Source organism: Euprymna scolopes, chromosome 28, assembly GCF_053919585.1.
Source record: "Euprymna scolopes isolate OS-2025 chromosome 28, ASM5391958v1, whole genome shotgun sequence".
NCBI lineage: Eukaryota > Metazoa > Mollusca > Cephalopoda > Sepiida > Sepiolidae > Euprymna > Euprymna scolopes.
Window position 1 is genome coordinate 11,467,978 of NC_136509.1, and position 21,289 is coordinate 11,489,266.

The following is a 21,289-nucleotide window of genomic DNA, read 5'->3' on the forward strand; positions in this document are numbered from 1 at the left end:
TTAAGTCTGTAGACCAAAACTTCATTGCGTATATAGATTTAGAAGTGTCCTCACACACATTCCCACTTTTATAGATATATAGATTTAGTAAATATTTTAGTAATAAACAAATAATAATCTCTATATAAATAAAATGAACTCATTTTTTCCCCGTCTGATTTTGACATTAATAGGATTAAAAATCAAGATATTTCATGCAAATATAATATGCACAAACGGCAGAACAATATCTGAGGTGTGTTATAGGCTTATTATTTCTCAAATTCCTCGATAATCTTAGATTTCTATACTTTTTCTGCTGAGAAGTCACGGCCAAAATCGGTTAAGATCAATGGAAGTGGTAAAATATTTTCTCTCTAATAAATTCCTCCTCCCCCTGCCACGACTTAACACCGTTTGGGGATCGTTCACAAGGAACAGTTGAGAAGAGAACACCGGTTTGGCTTCGTAGTTCTTTCATGTGAAGTTATTTAAAATCACTAAACTAAGCTGCAGTGCTCTGTGGCGTAGTGGTTAGCGTGCTGGACAATTCACATTATATTTTCACGTTCGCGCCGACCTACCGCAGTCGTTTTTTTTTGTTTTTTTTTTTTTCCTAAACAACTGGAATGGACTTTTCTTGGTGGCCGAACTGTTAACGTTGCAGATGTTTTTTTTTTTGTTTTTTTTCACACTTTATTTTCCTACTTTTACTCATGACTCCGGGTTTGATCCTTCCTACTTACCTACCATAACATTTTTTAAAACTCCCTCCCCTCCCGGAAACAAACACTCGGGCAACGCCGGGTACCCCCGCTAGTAAATAAATATTTTCTTCAATGACATTGGCTACAATTTCACTGGCTCAGCATTTCAGCACCTTTAGCCATAAGCTTGGTGGACCTGAATGAGAATCACCCCCCCCCCCTAATATTTTAACTAGTATTCTGCAGATTGTATTTTTTTACAACTTAACCCAGCATAGTATGAACAGCCTCAACCTCACCATGTTAAAAACAGTTTTCAGAATAAATACCCCAAACCTCAAAAACTATACTACATACTAAAACATTAAAAAAATTATAGAGGAGGTGATTTTGATTTAGGTCCGCCGCGTGGTCCTTACTCTGCATAACTACCTAAAAAACTAGTCAGACATCAAAAATAGTCTTACTTTTAAAAGCTTTGTGCAGATGTCAGCATTTGTAAGCAGCCATGTGTTCATTAATTCTTATTCTGCTATTTAAGAAACAGTTATTCAGAACTGATGAACAAATGAAGTCTGTTATTCCTTTATTCTACAGAAGGGAGCAATCATAATTGAAGTTTAAAAGCTTGTATATGATATCTATTTATCTATCTGGTTGGGCTCTTTAGCCTGACCAATGTGACTCTCTCTCTCGATTTCCCTGTCTTCCATCAACTGCCTCAGATCTTCAGGATCACAGGTGGCGTCATGTGCAATTTGCTGGATGCACATGGATCTAGGTTGTCCTATTCTCATGCGCTCGTGGAATCCACAGCAATACATTTCTCACCAGCTCTTACTTGCTCCTCTGGCAATGACCGGCAAATCATAGACGTCGCTCTCTGATGGTAGTACATATGGCAGGTAAACTGCCATAAAGTTGCTGCTTAATATGATGTAGGATATATTAAAAAGGATAAAATCAAATAATTTCAGTGATTTAATAAAATGTCCCTTCTGCTATGAAAAAAAAAAACCCATATTTTGGGTAGGGATGGGAGTAGAAAATAAAATGTGTGAAAATCACATCTGTCTTTTTTCTTTTAAAATTATGCGGGTGCGGGGGGGTTAGATAAGTAGGAAAAAATAAATAAATATTTTGATAGAAGACAAAATGAATGCATAATTTCTGGAAACACGCATTGCAATACAGGTTAGCATATGAAGGTTTTGGTTATTAACCTATTACGTCTTAACGCAGATGAGATAAATCGACTTTACTTTATTATATACTAGCCTGGGTGCCTGACGTTGCCCGGGAGTTTGTAGGTGTAAAAAAAAAAAAAAAAAAAAAGTGGTAGTAGATAGGCAGGCTCGAACCCCTGATGCAAAGGTGGGATAGGAAGTGAAAGAAAACCTGATGTCTTACCGTTATGTCATGATGCGACCTGAAGTGTTTAGCGTTCAAATTAAACATAATCAATCAAAAAGACGACTTGCAGAAATGGCGTTGCTTTTAAACCTCCCATGAAGTTCGTTTTTAATGTAGGGGGAAAGAAGCTAGGCCAAAAAAAGTCGGCACTTTGGCAGTATCCAAATAAATAGTAATTGTCTTAGTATGAAGGGTTTCCCCTACATTGACCAAGGATGAATTACAGAATAGATACTACCCGGACAAAGGCTGGGAGTTGGCCTCTGTGCTCGATTAGTTTCACTTTATTTATACGAAAAGACAAACAAACAGCCGACACAATGAGAATTTTTTAAAACTTAATCAAAAAAAGATAGACAATATCCATTTGCGAATGTGAGATATTGCAATCTAGGAAGTATACAAAAACTTCTCCCGGAATCTAACCGATGCGAGAATCCTGACACAAAAGCCTTTTATATATTAGACTAGCTTGGGTGCCTGGCATTGCCCGGGTGTTTGGAGGTGTGTGTTGAGCAAAAAAAAAAAAAAAGAAAAAAGAAAAATGGTAGCAGGCAAACAGGCTCAAACTCATACCATGAAGGAAGAAAAGAATGTGAAAAAAAAACCAAAAAAACATGACGTCTTTGCCATTGCGTCCATAGCCAAAGCAGAAGTGGCGAAGATTTAGATTAAGGCTAGTCAATTGAAAAGAGGAGTAACTTTCGAAAATATCAGCAAAAAAAAGCGCACCCCTCCTTGTAGAAAAGTGCCCAGTTGAGGGTGAAAGAATTAATGTTTTTAGCCAATTTTTTGATATCTGTCATCCGAAAGGTTGAGCTTCAAAATGATACCAATCTCTTGAATATCCGTCGCCTCTGTCGAAAGTTTTAGGTAGACATAAAAACATACATACATTTAAACATACAAGTGTGATTTATATAATAGACTAGCGGGGGGTACCCGGTGTTGCCCGGGTGCTTGTAGGTGTGTGCGTGGGGGGGGGGAGAAGAAAAACAAAAATGAAACTTAATCCTGTTTAAATATTAAAAAAAAGGATAAAAAACAGCGATTTTAAAAATGGAAAAAAAATAGGGGGGGGGGGACTTGGTGACAGGTCGGCTCAAACCCGGAGCCTTGAGGCCCATAGGCTGAGCCTGAACATCTGCACTACAGCGACAGTCAATGTAAGAGCGATTAAAAAGTGAATGTCAAGCATCACGCTAGTCCCCAGTTTTTAATGAGGTCAAATCGTTTCACTGCGGGATAGTTGACGGTGACGTTTACATCCGGTTCGAATCCAATTTTGCTGTTTTTATACTGAAAAGTGAAAGCAAACATTTGGCGATCTGAATATGTGGAATATTTATCTTTTGAAAGTCAAGCAAATTAAATAGACAGGCGACCCCCGTTGTTAACTCGTACACATTATGATTTAGATGTGATATAAAAAGTTTTAAGAAGCGACACCCACGAGAAGGCGTCGGAAAAAAGCCTTTCTCGGACGTACATGAAAACGCACACACACACAAAGAAACATTTTGGCTTTTATATATATAGATAACATTTTTCTGCAAATTAACTCTCGTGAGTTCAATTAAAAATGAAAAATCAATAAAATCAATCAATTACCGTGTTCTTGGATTCTTCAAACCTCCTCTCTCTGTAAACTGCTTAGACTGTTCAAGAGTAGCTGTCATTATGTTGAATCTGAAAAAACGAAAAAACAAATGATAATAAATATAATTTCAAAATTTTATTTTCAATATTAATTAGTATTAAATTCTTTTTTGTTATTGTTGCAAAAAGTAATTTATAATACAAATTCATGTCGCAAATTAATTCATGTTACAAAATAATTCATGTTACAAAATAATTCATGTTACAAAATAATTCATGTTGCAAATTAATTCATGTCGCAAATTAATTCATGTTACAAAATAATTCATGCCATAAATTAATGTATGCTACAAATTCATGCTACAAATTAATTAAAACCGGTTCAAAACTTAACAGGTGATGCCCTTTTCTCTTCCCTGCAATGTTTTTCCCACAGAAGAGACTTGCAAGTTTGTCTCTGCTCTATCGTTATTTTTATGGCAGGTGTCATCATTTTTTCTATGTTGTGTTTTGTTTTATTTTTCTATTTGTCGACCCGGGTGTCCCCATCGACGGTCACCAGTGTGAACAAGACGACAACACAGCCAGAACTAGATGAAGACAAGGGAGAAAGCCATTGCACACAATGTTGGGGTCGATGACTTGTCAGTGGGGCTACATGGTGTCACACTGCATCACAAGTGAGTTAATTTCGACAGCCTTTTGTTTTATCCAGAATTATCTGATTTACTCCCTGCTTCCTTTTTCTCATTTCTGTGAGTGAGGCATACTTTATATAGAAAAATTAAATGGCTGCAGACATTTAATTATTGACCTTTTTTTACTCCCTTATTTTATTTTTTTAGTCCTCACATTCTATGAGTAGTGTTTCTGGCAAAGGTGGGAGTAATGCGTATCTGTAATTTGGTTGGTCAACCTTTCTTTCTTCTCCACATCCTCTCACAGACGTGATGTTGCTAATCTCAGCCTTTATTATAGCATGTTTCATCCAGAATTGTCAGATCTACTCCCTGCTTCCTTTTTCTCAGCTTATGTGACTTGTTGGTCTATTAGTCTTCATCAATTCATTGTCCAGATACCTCGATATAATAGAAAGAGCGGAGACAGTGGATCATCAGTTCATTTTCAGTCACGTGATTCTCGCCTCGCTTATTTTATTCTTTTAGTCCTCACATTCCGTGAGTAATGTTTCTGACAAAAGTGGGAGTAATGCTGTTTCTGGGTCCAAATCCATCCATATAACACTTAACGTTGGTTAGTTTATGACCTTGAAGTGACATTTTAGCTCCTTACATCAAGTGGCTTCATGCCTTGACAGGAGTGATATCCATGAAAAAATTATAATACTACTGGTATTATATTTGAGGTGGTGGATTACTGTAACATTTGAAATTTCTCTGATAAGGTTTAGAAGCGTATCTGTAATTTGGTTGGCCCAGCTTTCTTTCTTCTCCGCATCCTCTCACAGACGTGATGTTGCTAATCTCAGCCTTTATTATAGCATGTTTCATTCATAATTGTCAGATCTACTCACTGCTCCCTTTTTCTCAGCTTATGTGACTCGTTGGTCTAGTGGTCTTCTTCAATTCATTGTTCAGATACCTCGATATAATAGAAAGAGCAGAGAAAGTGGATTGTCAGTTCATTTTCAACATTCTCGTAATTCTCGCCTTATTTTATCCTTTAGTCCAGAGTTGCCGTGAGTGAGGCACGCTTTATATGGAGAAATTGATATTTAATTATTGATCTTTTTTTACTGGAATGGGATATGATACATAATTACAGGTGCAAAGAATTTCAGGATGGTTCATGAAAAAGTAAATAAAAATAAATTAACAAAAAATGCTACAATTTTGATTAATCAAAAACAAAAAATGGTTGTAAACACAAATATATAGTAAAATCACAAACAGAAACAACTAATGAACAAGTATGAGTTAAAATTTGAAATTAATGTTTTTCATATTTATGTTAGAAATTATCTCGTTAGTGTTCAGTGAAAAACCTTTGCCCCACTCAGGGGCTCCATGATGTCCTGAAGTTTGGGAAACCCTGTCTTAGTCCTCACATTCCATGAGTAATGTTTCCGATAAAGGTAGGAGTAATGCTATTTTTGGGTCCAAATCCATCGGGATAATACTTAACATTTGTTAGTTGTGACCTTGAAGTGACATTTTTATCTCCCTATATCAAGTGGCTTCATGCCTTGTCAAGACTGATATCCATAAAAAATTATTTTTTCCTTTAGTCCTCACATTCTAGGAGTAATGTTTATGTCACAATTAATTTCTTTGCTGTTTTTTTTTTTTACATGTGCTTCTTATCCGTGTCCTGTTCTTCATTCTTCTTATTCAGTTTTATGGGAGGTGATAGCGGGCAATTGTTAAATGGCACAGACTGACGACCTGGGTGTTCCAAGTTCGAATCCAGTTAGTTTGACAAAAATCACTTTCTCTTAGGATGTTGGCTACTTTTACATGGTCCCTCACGTAAGTACACAATGTCAAGAAATAACCCATGCATGCCTACAATATACACCGTACACAGTGTAGTATCTGTTCCGACAGATACTGCAAGCAAAGACCATATGTGGGGGTAATCCCACATATCAGACCTTGGTCAATGTAGGGGCAACCCTTCATACCAACAGTTACTATCCAGCTCCCATTTCCCACCTCTCGGGAGCTGGTCCCCCCTTTCCCTCACCCCTCCCTCTCTCTCCACATTAAAAAACGACCTTGTGCCTAATTTGCTCAGTGGGGAAGCAAATAAATACCACAGTGTAGTATCTGTTCCGGCAGATACTGCAAGCAAAGACCATATGTGGAGGTAACCCCACATATCAGACCTTGGTCAATGTAGGGGCAACCCTTCATACCAATTGTCACTATCCAGCTCCCATTTCCCACCCATCGGGAGCTGGTCCCCTTTTCCCTCCCCCTCCCTCTCTCTCCACATTAAAAAACGGCCGTGTGCCTAATTTGTTCAGTGGGGAAGCAAATAAATACAATCTGTTCTTCAGATGCTGCACTTCAATTTCTTGTTCTCTGTCAATGGAGGAGAAATCCTTCACGACTGAGACAGTTTTTATTTTTGTCCCTTTTCTCCACGTTAAAAAACGACCCTGGTGTCTAACTCTGTCCCGTGGGGCGGCATTGTAAATAGGAATAAATAAAATGTTACAACTAATTTTTTTTTGCTTCGTTTTCAGGGTTGCAAGATTGGCTCTTTTAAAGCCAAATTTTGTGAATTTGGCCTTTTTTGAATCAGTTTAGCCTTCATTTCTTTCATGTACTTATTATTTGTTGTTTATTTATATTATTTGTTGTTTATTTTTTTATTCAGTTTTGTGTGTTTTTGCTTCTTTATTGCACTTTCAGTCAGGAGCTCATTTGTTATCAGACACAATGTGGTATTTTGTAGGTGCTAAAAAACTTATTCATGATATATACCTGGGAAAGGTCATATTGCTTGCATAAGTACAATGTTTGCACATACACATAAAATACTTGGTTAAATTATCGAAATCATCACTTTGGTAATTAATCAGGTAGTTTTAGTTTTCAAAGATAAAATAAAATTTATGGTTAAACGATGATTGACAATTTTGGGACGTCATTTTGAAATTCATCATCGGTTAACCACCTCTTCCCCTTTAAAATAGCTTTTCAGAAATAGAGTTTAGTATTAGCCTTGTACATCATTGTTATGCCTCTGAATTCCCATTAATTGCTTTAAAATGATTTTATTTTTTTATAAATCAGTAAAATTTACAAAACAAAATGTTTTCTAAATAAAACTGTTTTTTTTTTTAAATGTGTGAAACCAAGTGTGCGTATTGTTTTCTTATAATTTAATGCTCCTATTTACATGTGTCTCTTTTATGCACAAGGTTAGTGTTAATGTAAGGAAAATCTGGCTCCTCCAAAAAAGAGCATTCTAGATTTGAACAAAAATAAAAAAATTGCCTCAGTCTAGCAGGATTTCTTCTTCAATGACCAAAGACAGAAAAGATCAAATTTATTATACTAACAGATACTACACTTTGCTTACATATACACATACATACATACATGATGATGATTGCAACGTTTTGTCAGACAAGTGCCACTCCCTCAGGCACTTAAAGTCCATGAGCCCAAAAATGACTTCCATCACCACAGGACCATTTTAATAGACAAATGCCTGAGGGAGTATCTATACACAGATGATGTTACAGAGTCTTAGCTTTGTACGACAGCTAAGTCTCTCTCAGTTCAAAATGTTGAAATCCAGCAACAAGCAAGAGCAAGATAGCCAGCAACTAGTTAAACTGAAGACCAGCTTAATGCGGGTACTGGTCTCCCGCTTTATGGTTTTTTAAATCAGAGATTTGCTTCTCCTAGAAAAGTTGCCTTCGCCACGGCTTACGGGAGCCCTCTTCACCCCAACACACACATACATACACACAAACACACATGGTGCTAGTTGGCCGTTGAGCCCGAAAAAGGGTTCATTCGCCCTTTTGCCATACATACATACATACAACTGCCGTTAGATGAAGAAAAATTATAGATTATTTCATCATCCGTAACAAAAAAAAAGGTTGGATTTTCAGAAATAAATGTTTGTTTTGATCTTTTTCAAAACATTTTCTCAACTCATAACTTTAGTTTTATAGTCACTATTTACTATGCCTCCCCACGGGACAGAGTTTGATCTTGACCAAAAGGCCAAGTACCATAACTTTAGTTTTATAGTCACTACTCTCACAGTTTTCACCGTCAAAATATTTGCATGATTTGCTTCAGGTTTATTGGTAAGAGATAAATCTTTAAACTTTTGACTTACCTTCTCTTTACATATGCAGTGTGGCCCTGGGGTACGATTTTTTCAGGTTATGATGTTGAATATGATGTTTTTCCTATCCCTGGTTACAATATTTGCCCCCACCTTGCGGTGTTATTTATAATGTTATTTGATTATATACATGTGTTACTAATTTTTAATATGTACTTTATAAAATTTTGCTTAGGCTTCACCATACGGCAATTTCACCTTATGACCCCCCCCCCCGAACGGATTAATGCCATATTCTGGGGGTTCTACTGTATAAAAAAAAACAAAAAAACAAAAAAAAAACATAAAGGGGATTAACTCAGTACCCAGCTACACGAGTTGCTTCCCTTTAACAGCACCCCGACTTACACACAGGCACACACATGAACAAACTGCTCAACGAGTGACTAAATGAAACAAACAAGCTGCAACAACAGTTAAATTAAAAAAAAAGTTAAAAAATAGAAGAAAAATAGAAGGATAAAGAAAATAAAAATAAATAAGTAAATAATATTTACATTTAATTTAGACAACACCTATAACTTATCGAATTCAGAACCGTATTCCAGAAATTGATACAACAAATAGCGAGCTGATTCAAATGCGAGACTGGCACACAAATACAGAATGTAACAACGTTCAAGAGCTGTCTACGCTTCCTCTCACCCCTAACGAACAGATATTTTCTCAAAAAATATTTGGGAAACTCACACATCCACCATCTTGTGCAGCACACAATGTGCAGAAATAAATATGCATAATTGAAAATTATGGAAGTCCCTTTTTAGTTAAAAATGAAGACAATGAAAAGAGTCTAATTCTAACTTTTAAAAGCAACTTTATTGATTATCTTCGTTAGTAGCGTAGACACGGGTTATTAGCTGAAAGTGTTCTTGTTTGGAAATGTAGCTTGAATATTATAAAGGGCCCAGGCGAGGTCTGCTGCCACCCAGAGCAGGGAGAAAGAGTCTGTTGTTGGTTTCATAGTTTATACACTCGGTCACGTGACTGAGAGCAGGCCTCTGATTGGATCAGCCAGATGGAAAAGGGATTTCAAAATCTCAAGCTGCGAGAATTAGCTCCTTTTTGTGCTTATTACAATTTTGACTGCTACACCTTCAATATTGTCATCATTATTTATTTTACTACATAGATCGTTTCCATAAACTATATTGTGATAGTCATCAAACACATTTCGCACAATGATTCAAGCAAATTACAAAATCCTTTTAAATTTTAATTGAACAAAGTAAATTTTGACGTTAAATAATGAAAGGTAAAAACAAAAACTTACGTTGAATTTGGTTGTTGATTCATATTTAGACATTCAAGGTCATTATTGGCTGGATTTTCTGACATTACAAAAGACATTTGATTTGAAGAGAATGGATTTTGTTGGTTATTGTTTTCATTAGTTGTTTGTCCTGGAGCTCTCTCAGATTCCAATATTTGGGAACTTTGAGATGGAAGTTGGTCATTGCTGTTACAGAAAAAAAAAAAAAGAAAAATTGTCATTTGTCTGTTATATAAAGGACAGTCGTCTGTGTGTTTTTATGTTTATATGTCCAGCTAAAACTTTAAAAATACACAACAGCCCTCTACAAAATTTGTATCTTTTTAATCAGTGTAACCCCGGAAAAATATCTAAAATTCAGAAAAATGATTCGTTCTTGGGGTGAGGGAGGAGCAAATAGCCATTTATATCATTGAATGTTATCACGAAATAAACACTATGTTTAAGGTTATCGTGTATTAATACATCACAGAAAATGAGTCAGCATTCTTTTTTCAAATTGAAAGATGATAACTCTCGATTTAATTTATTGTTAATTAACTGTTGTCATTTCTCTACAAAGAAAGAGGGAAAGAAATTAGTTTAGTAGTGCTCTGGAGGTAGCCTTCATTTTATTTTACGCTTCCAGTAGTGCTCTAAAGGCCAGCTAAGTTTTATTTTTTTTCACTCTTCACATAAACATTCCATTCTAGATAGTAAGGTGAGAAACTTAAGACTAACATCATCTATTTAGTTTTTTTTATAGCCCACAACAATGCCACATAGTCTTGTCAGTCTTTTATATAAAACTCAGTTGTCTGTGTGTATATTTTTGTGTGTTTGGATTCAGCTAAAAGTTCAAAACTACAAAACAAACACCCACAAAGTTGGTATTTTCTTGATCAGCATTGTCCTGGATGAATATTATCTAAAATTTCAAAGAAAAAATATGTTTATTCATTTCTTGACCTTAAATTAAAAAGAAATAACTTGGATTTTTTTCTCAATGAATTACTTCCCATATGTCACCTTATGCTTCGAGGAATCTATATAAAGGAGAGCTGGCTGTGTGTATGTCCAAAGAGAAGAATGGGCCGAGAGAGAGAGAGAGAGAGAGAGAGAGAGAGAGAGAGAGAGAGAGATAAAAGTTACAATTTTACTCGAGATAAAAGTTACAATTTTACTCTCTGCTAGTCACATATAAAAAATATTTGGAAAAAAATATAATAAAGCTGGTATAAGTTTAGTTATGGTTGGTCATTTTGTTTTACAGCATATTAACTCTTTTCAGATTATATACATATATATATTAACATTTTGTTATGTAATTACGTAATTGGATTACATAATATTTTATTTTATATTTTAAAATTATTTTAAAACTGAGCCAAAAAATCATCAGTATTTAGTTTTCCTTTTTTTCTTTATTTGTAAATGTTGTCAGTGAAGATTTGTATAGGAAGAGAGAGATTTGTTTTTTTGTTTTTTTTTACTTATCATCTGTGTAAAAACAGTAATGAAGAGCAGGAAAGAGAGAGAGACATCCTTGTGGAATTGATGTTACGGCATATTTTTATATATTCACGTGGTGTTGAGTTGGCTAGTTAACCAATCAGATTCTTTTTTTATCCCGCACACATTTTCATCCGTCAATGGTTGTGTGCTTATCAGGCAAAGGTCCACTTGACTTGTAGCTCACATCTTTGTTTATTTTTGGAGGGAGTTGGTCATCTTTCTTTGTGTATTAAAAGGTGACTTAGTTTTAATTGAATTGATGTTACAACATATTTTTATATAAAATAGCGTGTGTGTGTTATTATATTAGTACTGCTAATTGTAGGAACACTTTGAACAGTTCAGAAAAATATGGAAAAAAGCAGCACATGATCTTCAAAAAGTGTTTTCAAACCTTATTATTAAAATAATGTGAACAATTAGCGTATTCACAGTTGTGAAACAGCAAACAGATAAAAATCCAACGGCCTCCATGTACCAATTTTACACATTTTACCCTTTAGCAGCCTTTTTTCTGGACGAAAACAGATTAAAAAGTTTTCCACATGTCTGAATATTCTACATACCAACTTTCAAGTCTGTAGATCAAAAATTTGTTGAGCATATAGGCTGAGAAGTTTCTTTACACACACACACACACATTCTCACTTGAATATATATATGATACAGATGAAGAGAAAGGGAGATTCCCACATGGGAACAGTGCCAGGTTGAAAAGCTTACCATGTTTTGTCTGGAGAAAAATCAACAAAGTTACTCTGATTCGAACATACGATCGTAAGATCGATATCAGTAGAAGCCGGATTTGTTCCAGTCCATTTGCCCGAATCTACTGATTCCTTCAAAAAAGGAAGAGAATTGTTTGCTCCCGTCGGCATCTGCAATAGAGAAGATCAAAAAGAAATCATAATCAGCAGCAGAAACACTCTCCCCCCTCGACATTCCAAACCTTCTTCACTGTGTACAGGCAATGGTAATGTGGTTACATCAAAGCTAAATCCTTCTTCACCAAGTCCTAACCCTAACCTCCTCACAATGGTAGGGATGGTGGCAACATGGAGAAGTAAACATCAGTACTTATCACCCTCTGATTGTTTGTCTCTGCATGATGCACAGGACTGCAAAACATTCCTTTGTGTGTTCTCAGTCAAACTATCCCTGACTTCACATGCAACCGCTGAGCTTGTTCAGGGTGAAAAAGAGACTGAAGGAGACAAAAGAACTAAACAAATCCATGGAACTGGCTGGAATACCAAAGGGAGTTTGGAACATGTAGAAAGCTACGAAAAAATACTGATAATTAATAAGATAGTGTGCGTGTTATTATACTAGTGCTGATAATCGTAGGAACACTTTGAACAGTTCTGAAAAACATGGAAAAAAAAGCTTAGGAAAAATTGAAATCAAAGATGAAAAAAAAAACAGGACATGAAAACAATTGAAATATTTGAAAATGAAAGATGTAAATACCAACGGACATGGAAAACACAAACGGGCAAACTCATCTAAAATAGAAGACAAGATGTGCCAGATTTGATCATGATATTGTTCTCAAATAGAAAGCCATTAAACGTTTCTGATTTTTTGAGACGAGGATTGGTTATCCATATTTGAATTCATTGGACTACTGTTCTCATCTTGAGTGTGATTTTCACAACGTTTCGGTTGATGTTAAGGTTACCTTCGACCTTCTTTAGGTATATCTTGTCAAACTTGGGGATGTTTCTGTCAAATTCAGGAATTTGGATGGAATTTCAAACGGAACCCTTTATTTACTTCGATATTCCATCCAAATTTCCGAATTTGGCAGAAACATTCCAGAGTTCAATAAGATACACCTGAAGAAAGTCGGAGGTTACATCAACCGAAACATTGTGGAAATCACACTCAAGATGGAAACAGTTGTTCGATGAATCCAAATAATATGAAAGTCATTAAAGTTTCAACTCACCTGCCAACCAAATTGGACCAATCGATTCTGTAAGGCCATGACTTTTGGACTGATTGCAACTTGTTGATTCCCAGTTTTATTACTAGAATTGGTAGAATTGATGCCTACCAAGCACCTAAAAAAAAACAAAGACAAAAAACACTACACAATGGAATGAATGTTTTGTTTCTTGTCATTTTTAAGTGATCAATGGAAATTTGTAGGCATTACAACATAAGTATAGTAAGTATGACTTATTGTTGATTTATCTCCCATTGTTTCTTGACATTTTTTTTTCAAATTTGTGGACAAGACAGTCACTGCTTGGAAACTCATAAAATTTGATTTTCTTATATAAAAATAAAATTACTTGATCAATTTATGTGATTTTTTGGAATATAATATTTTCATTTTGTCATGGTATGTACATCATACGGATTTTTATTGATTTTTGTTTTTTTATTATAAGGAGAATTCTGGAAAAGAACCATGCTTATGTCTTTTTGATTTTCAAATAATCAGTCAAGAATTCCTGAACAAAGAAACTTTACATGCTCCACTTCAACTCTCTAAAAATATCTTCGGACTATTATCATTCACAACACTTATCAAGGCAAAACATACTCAAGGATAAGGGTTCATGAAATGAATCAGTTATCTGTTGCAAAATGAAGAATATGATGAGAGGATTGAAAATGATAAATTGAATGAAAAAATTTTGATTACTTATGGAGACAGTATATGACAAATATTTGTTAAAAGTTAATTTGAAGATGGTCATGTTGTAGTCTGCAAGGAAACAGTCGCATGATATTGTGTTCCACAGATGGGAGATAACTCCAAATAATTCAAACTTTCAAGATTTTAAAAAGCCATTCTTAACAAGAGGAAGTGGGTATTGTAAAAACTGAAATTTGTTTTTAAAAAATGTTTTTTGTTATGAAAATAAAATCACTTGATCAATTTATGTGATTTTTGGTGTACAGTTTTTTCTTTTCATCATGGGGATATAAATCATACAAATTTGCCTTTACTTTTATATTTTTTTTTGATATGGGAATTCTGGATAAGGTCTCCTCATTTTTTTTATGTCAACTAGTTTATATAGGGGCAAATAATGTTTTGCAAGCGAGATAAATATAGGGGACACAAAGAGTTTAAATGTAATGTGAACAGACATCTTGCTGCTCAACTCCCAAAGCCCCCTGTTATAGAAATTTTCTTGATGGATTTATTTATGGCTTTGTGCTATTACGGTTTTTGTTGTGATTTACCTTGCATTAAATTTTCAGTTTGAGATGCGAATTGACCTCCTAGCTAAATTCTTTAGTTGAGTCCTAAGTTCTTTATTCTGTTTAACTAGAGTGTTTTGTTGAGATAACTCAAACGTAACCAATTATGTCTCCATTTTGCACATTACTTTTAGTGAGATATGACGATTATTGTTACAATATGCTGGACATAATTTGTCAGGATGGCTTAGATTAAAGGAAATACTCTTTTGCTAAGCCATTTTGTCCTCTATGTTTCTGAATTTTTTTTAGATGAGGATTGGTTATTCGTATTATTTGAATTCATCAGAATACTGTTCTCATCTTGAGTGTCAACAAGATACACCTGAAGAAAGTCGGAGATTACATCGACCAAAACATTGTGAAAATAACGCTGAAGATGAGAATAGTAGTCTGGTGAATCCAAATACGAATAACCATTTTGCCCTGGTTTCAAAGTGCGACTTACTACACCATGGTAGTGGTTATACTTCTGTTTTCTTTGTATTTCTCTTGTGAGAAGTTTCTGCAGCTGGATGAATAGCATCCACTAGTCATCAGACTTTTTGGCTTAATCACCACAACCGTTACGAATCATCAGTGTTGTTTCACCATCCGCGTGACACTCATTTAACCCTTATACTTGAGTGACCTTTTGGACTTGATAAGTGGCTAGACCTGAGTAAAAAACAATTTTTTTTGTTTATCAGCCTCCCCATGAGAGCAGAGTTAGACACAAGGTCGGTTTTTAATGTGGGGGGGGGGTGGAAACAGCTCCCCAAAAAAGGGGCACTCTGGTTAGTAAGAAAAATAAAAAATGTATCAGTCATGAAGGATTTATCCTCCATTAACCAAGACTAAAAAAGTGTAGCGCAGCATCAAAACAGATATTACACTTTGATCTTGGACTGAAGGTCAAGATAAAAAAAGAAGGCAATCCTTTTTTTCTATTTGCAAGACATGATACTAAACCTTATGTCTAAAATTCTTATTCCAATTTTTATTAAAATCTGTAGCAGTCACCATAATAAACTATTTTCTCTTGTGGATTAATGGATGTAACCATGCACTGACCAGTCAGCTACCAGGGCGCATTAATCCTACATGTCCCTTAAGGAACTAATTACCCTTGTCAGGAACTAGCCAGCAGCCACCAGAGGGGTTCAGACCACCAAAAAAGACAGACTTTTCTCTGCTCATCCTCTCACTCTCTGCCCACTGAATCCCCTCAGGCTGTGACTACTTCACTGAAGACCTCTACTGGACAACCTGGGGACACTTTAAGGTTTCTGCCTCCTAACACGAAAATATCCTAGAACTTTCTGTTCCTTTTCTTTCTTTCACTTCGGACACAGTCTTTCTTCTTTCAAAATAAACCTTTTCGTTGTTTTGTTCTAAAAAGAGCTGTTGCTTAATTATTCTGTGTCGCAAATTAATCTTCTGTGCACTCATGCATGAAATCTACCTAAAACTCCATTACATGGTTTTGATTCTGGAAAATGTCCCAAATTTAACGCTTAAACTTAAAGGGTCTTAAGAAGCAACTGAAATTTCAATGCACATCTGAAATGTGATATTGTACTCATATCATACCTCTAAGATGCCTCTGAAATACTCCAAAGAAACTGAAATTTGGGAAATATTTATTAATTGATGTCTAATGTAGAGTTATGATTTCACAAAAATTGGAAACATTTGAATTTTAATGAAGGACATTCACTCCCTTTTCATAAAACTAAACTAAATTAAAACTCATATTTTGAACTCCTATGATCAGCAGTTATGTTCCAAAATTCATAATGATCAGTTAATTAATTTAGAAGTCAATCCTTTGCATACAAACATGGTGTAAGTTGATCTACCTATTTTGGAAATAAATGGACTTAGCGACGCACAATAAATACAATTATGACTAAACAGTGTGGTAGTTATGGCCACAGAATCGGATACATACATACTGTAACATACTATTTTTTTAGAAGGAAATGTAATATTTGCTGTTATCTCGTTTGAATAAGACACAACACAAATACTAATTTGAAGGATTATTTTATTTTCTGTTAACACTGCGAACATGATAAGATGACATGAGTATAGCAGTCGTAAAAACACGTGTGTACTCAAACGTTGACTCAGTGAACTCTGCCTCGTTCTCGTTGAAAAGGCTCCACTTGGATGGTAGCAGCAGGCTGGTAAGGGAGGAGTCAGCAAGCAGGGTAACTAGGTGTAAGGAAGGGTTAAGGAGTGAGAATTGTCTTTTACACTGTAGGGAAGAGGAAGGTTTAATATAGTGCTGAAAAGGGTGGTAGTAGTGGTTTTGGTTTTGTAACCTAAATCTTTGGTCAGTACAGAAGTTACCACTTACCAAGGCTTGAAGGCCACTTAAGCTATTCTCTGCTAAGGTTGCTCCAGCCCTCTCCAAACTATACAACAAATGCTTTAATGAGTTTTGCTTTCCTGGTTGCTGGAAAACTGCTTCTGTGGTACCAGTTTACAAGAATTCTGGTGAAAGAACTGATCAATTAAATTATTGCCCCATTAGCCTCCCCCTGCTTTTCGCCAAGATATTTGAGTTGATAATTAACCAAGCTCTAGTCCATTACCTTACAGTTGCTAAACTTCTGATCAACCAACATTTATAAATTTAGGCAAGTTTGTTCTACAGTAGATATCCTAACTGTAATCTTTGAACATATATACCATACATTGGACAAAGCAGGGGAGGGTAGAGTGGTAGCCTTAGGTATATCTAAGGCTTTTGACAGGGTATGGCACAATGGTCTTCTCCAGAAAATCAGATCATAAAGTATCAAATATTTAACATAATTAAATCCTTCTTAAATAAGAGAAGAATACAGGTTGTCCTCGATGGTCGTACATCTAAACAATATGATATAAATGCGGGTGTACCTCAGGAGTTTATCCTTGGACCTTTATTATTCCTGATATTCATACATAACTTCCCTGATAAAATAGTCTCTGAGACGGGTATATCTGCTGATGATACCACGTGCTATAACAGGCACAAGGGGAAAACAAATGAATACATATCTAAGGAAATGGCAGAAACACTAGAGGAAGACCTTCGATCTGTAGTGCAATGGGGACAAAAATGGATGGGCATACTCAATGCTGCCAAGACTAAGCTTGTTTCCTTCAGTAATTACAAGAAACCTTCTAAGCCAGACAACATGAGTTGGTACAGATACATTGAGAGCATTACCAGGGCCACTGCGAGGAAGGTGGGCTCTCTCTACTATGCTAGAAAGTTACTTACACCTGAAAGTATCTTGTATCTCTACAAGGCCACCATTCGCCCATTTATGGAGCATTGTTGTCACATTTGGGCTGGTGCATCTGCTACTAGTCTCTCACTCCTAGGAAGAGTTCAAAAAAGAGTCGCCAACCTGATAGGTCTTGAACTGTCATCTAAGCTTCGGCCTCTGTCCCATCGACGAAATGTTACATCTCTCTGCTGTTCTACAAGTATTTTAATGGTGGATGCTCCGACGAATTACAAACTCTTGTAACCCTTCGATGTAAATACCTCCGATAAACCCGACAAGCAGTAAAATCCCACCCCTACACAGTAAAGATCCCTAGGTATCAGAAAGCTCTCTAATAGTTTCTTCCCCTGAACTGTTAGACTTTGGAATTCCCTTCTGCGTTCCTGTTGTCTCAACTGTACTGACATGTAGAAGTTCAAGTGTAATGTAAATAGACATCTTGCTGCTCAACTCCCTACATAATATCCCTGCAACTTATGTCCCCGATAGTATCCCTCTGCATCAAAGTGACATTGTGCCTTGTTTGGAGTAAAAATGGAATAAAATAAATAAAAATAAAAAAGTTTCAGGTGGTTAGACAACAGTGTAATGATCAGAAGTGGTGGAACTTGGGTAGAATTTGATTTTTTTTTTTGTTTTGTTTTTATTCAATTTTCACTCCAAAAAAGGCACAGTGCCACTTTGATGTAGGGTGCTACTATCTGGAACATAAGTTGCAGGGATGCTATATAGGGAGTTGAGCAGCAAGATGTCTGTTCACATTACACTTCAACTTCTACATGTCAGTACAGTTGGGGAAGCAGGAACACGGAAGGGAATTCCAAAGTCTAGCAGTTCTGAGGAATAAACTATTATTTAAGGGGGTGGCTCAGCAAAAACTTGTTTACATTAGACTTGAAAACAACGATATTGTAGTCAGCTGGAAAGCTGACCATGGGACAAAATTCTACAGAGAGGCAGTTCTAAAAAAAAACACTTTGTTCACGGAATACGTGTTTAAATTTAGGCACAGATAGAGTGAAGAAATTGTGGATAATGGTTGTAGATAGACGAGTATTTGAGACTGTTTAGCAGAGGGGGAACCATAGATTGACTAATGCATTTGTCTTAATTATTACCAGCCCTTCAAGGGCCTGCCAACTTGTAAAACGGACATATGTGATGACATCTCACATGTCAACTTAGTAATATTAGTAACTGTATAGCTTACAAGCCAAGATTACAGTGTAGAATCTGATCTGATGCTACATGCCACCTTTTCTGTCCTCGGTCAGTGGAGGAGAAATCCTTCATGACTGAGACAGTTTTTATTTCTATTTCTATCCAGATTGCCCCTATTTGAGGAGTTGGATTTCCCCCACATTAAAAACCGACCTTGTGTCTAACTCTGCCCTAATGGGGAGGAAAGTAAATAGGAATATTAGTTACATGTGCAGACAAAGGCAACAACATATCACATGACCTGCTTATTCAATCAGAGTTTAGAATTTTGAATTTCCGTTTTCATATGTTTACAGACTTTTATAGTTAACCAAAGAATAAATGAACTTAGCCATAAACAATGCAGTTATGACAGCCAGTTATTGATGGCAGTTATGGCCACATAATCAGATGCATACTTTCTATAACATACTTTTGTTAATACACTTTTTAAATTATGTGTCTGTCTTAATTATTTCAAGTTCTTCAAACATACCTAACCTTATATAAATAGGATTGGTTGCTTTGTTTTATGATATACGCGGTGCCTTCAATAAGTTCCCAAACTATTTGTTGCATGGTCTCTTTTATTGATAGTACACACATGAAAATCTAGTCCCCTTTGAAGTAATCTCCTTCAACTGCAATACACTTGTTGTACTGTTCTAACAACTTCTGGAAGGCCTCATGGAAGTCCTTTTGTGTGAGTGTATCAATGACCCTCGTCACAGCTTCTTTCATCTCCTCAATTGTCTCCTATTGATATCCTCTAAGGTTTTCCTTGAGCTTAGGGAATAACCAAAAGTTACAGGGAGCAAGGTCTGGATTATAGGGAGGGTGAGGAACTGTCTTGATGCCCATCTTGGTCAAATAGTCTGTGATAAGAATGGAGTTGTAGACTGGTGCATTTGCACAAATCTTCTGCATCTTCAGTTCTTCACAAATAATTGTGTGTACAGTTGCCACACTGACATCAAACTGCATAGTTATTGTCTCTGTAGACACATGACAGTCCTTCTCCATGAAATTCTTTATTTGGCCAATCAACTCTGGTGTTCTGACTTCCTCATTTCTTCCACACTTCTCAACATCCCTCGAATTTCTTATGCCACTCAAAAACTGATGCTAGATTCATGCAAGACGGTCCAAAAGCAGTATGAAGCATTCCATGCGTTTCTGTGACATTTTTTTCAAATTTAAAACAGAATTTTACTGCATATCGTTCTTTGAAAATGTTCTCACGTATAGATTGTATTTTTGAAATTCACCAGGTGTGACAATCAGGCTTTAGTATGGTGTATTCCAACCTGAAATCATAGTATGTATAGCAATAGCACAATGAATTTTCAAGAGTCTACAACAATTTTAAATGCCTGTACAAAAAAAAAAACGTCTAGAAACTTCTTGAAGGTACCTCGTATATAAATAGAGATAGATTTTTAATTACTTATTTTAAATTTGCTAGTCGTGAATCTTTCTGTGAATCTCACCTACAATTTGTTGAAAACAACAACAGAAAAAAAGGATAATGAAATGTGTGATACCTTTGCAGAAACTCTAATGTTCTTGATGCCTCGTTCGGATAGTGGATGTTGAAACAATAATAGGAAGCAAACAACATCATGACGCCAGTGATGAAATTAGTGATTTTATCATTCACAATCTCTTCATCGATGCACAGGACAAACCGTGTGCTATTACTGATAGAATTACCTGCACGACAAAAGAAAATACAGTATTCAGCAGACATACATAAAAAAAGAGGAGAAGGGTTGGAAAATAAAATAAAAAAATAAAGATGACCAAATTACACCAAGTTTCATTCATTGTATGCATGAAATGTCAAAATAAAAGGTCAGAAAAAAAAAAAAATAGTTGCTGTATTTATTTTTAAAAAATCCAGAAAAAAACTAGTTAAGGAAGAAAGAAAACTCAAGTTTATTAGACTGGTGCTGTATGTGGGAGGACAATGACTGAAATTTAAATGTAATTGTTGTGTGTTGGAGTCTACGGGAATTAACATGTAACAACCTCTTTCCCACACAAGAGATGTTGTGACCCTGTCTCTGCTTTATCATTATTTTCATGGCAAGTGCTCGTCTGAGCTACAATCTATGGTCCCCCTGGCTTGACTTTCACAAAAAACACTCATCTAACTGAAACCACTATCAATAATTTCTCCCACCCTTTATCTGTGCTTAAACCTAAATGTAGATTCCATTAACAAAGCTTCTTTCTTAGAACTGCACGCCTGTGAAGCTGTTCTATTTTCCTGCTTTTCAACTGACTATAATATG

The 21,289-nt window shown here is 35.7% G+C and overlaps 1 protein-coding gene across 1 annotated transcript in view; it reads right to left on the bottom strand.

The window, feature by feature from the left end:
* Nucleotides 1–21,289, bottom strand: part of LOC145249449 (uncharacterized) — a 64,658-nt gene that overhangs the window by 12,942 nt on the left and 30,427 nt on the right. Inside the window, exons 5-9 of the mRNA XM_080111009.1 lie at nucleotides 20,537–20,705; nucleotides 13,256–13,370; nucleotides 12,028–12,182; nucleotides 9,811–9,996; nucleotides 3,711–3,788 (exon numbers count right to left, since the gene is read on the bottom strand). Coding sequence (XP_079967135.1) covers nucleotides 3,711–3,788; nucleotides 9,811–9,996; nucleotides 12,028–12,182; nucleotides 13,256–13,370; nucleotides 20,537–20,705 — 703 coding nt within the window. The remainder of the gene's footprint in view (nucleotides 1–3,710; nucleotides 3,789–9,810; nucleotides 9,997–12,027; nucleotides 12,183–13,255; nucleotides 13,371–20,536; nucleotides 20,706–21,289) is intronic.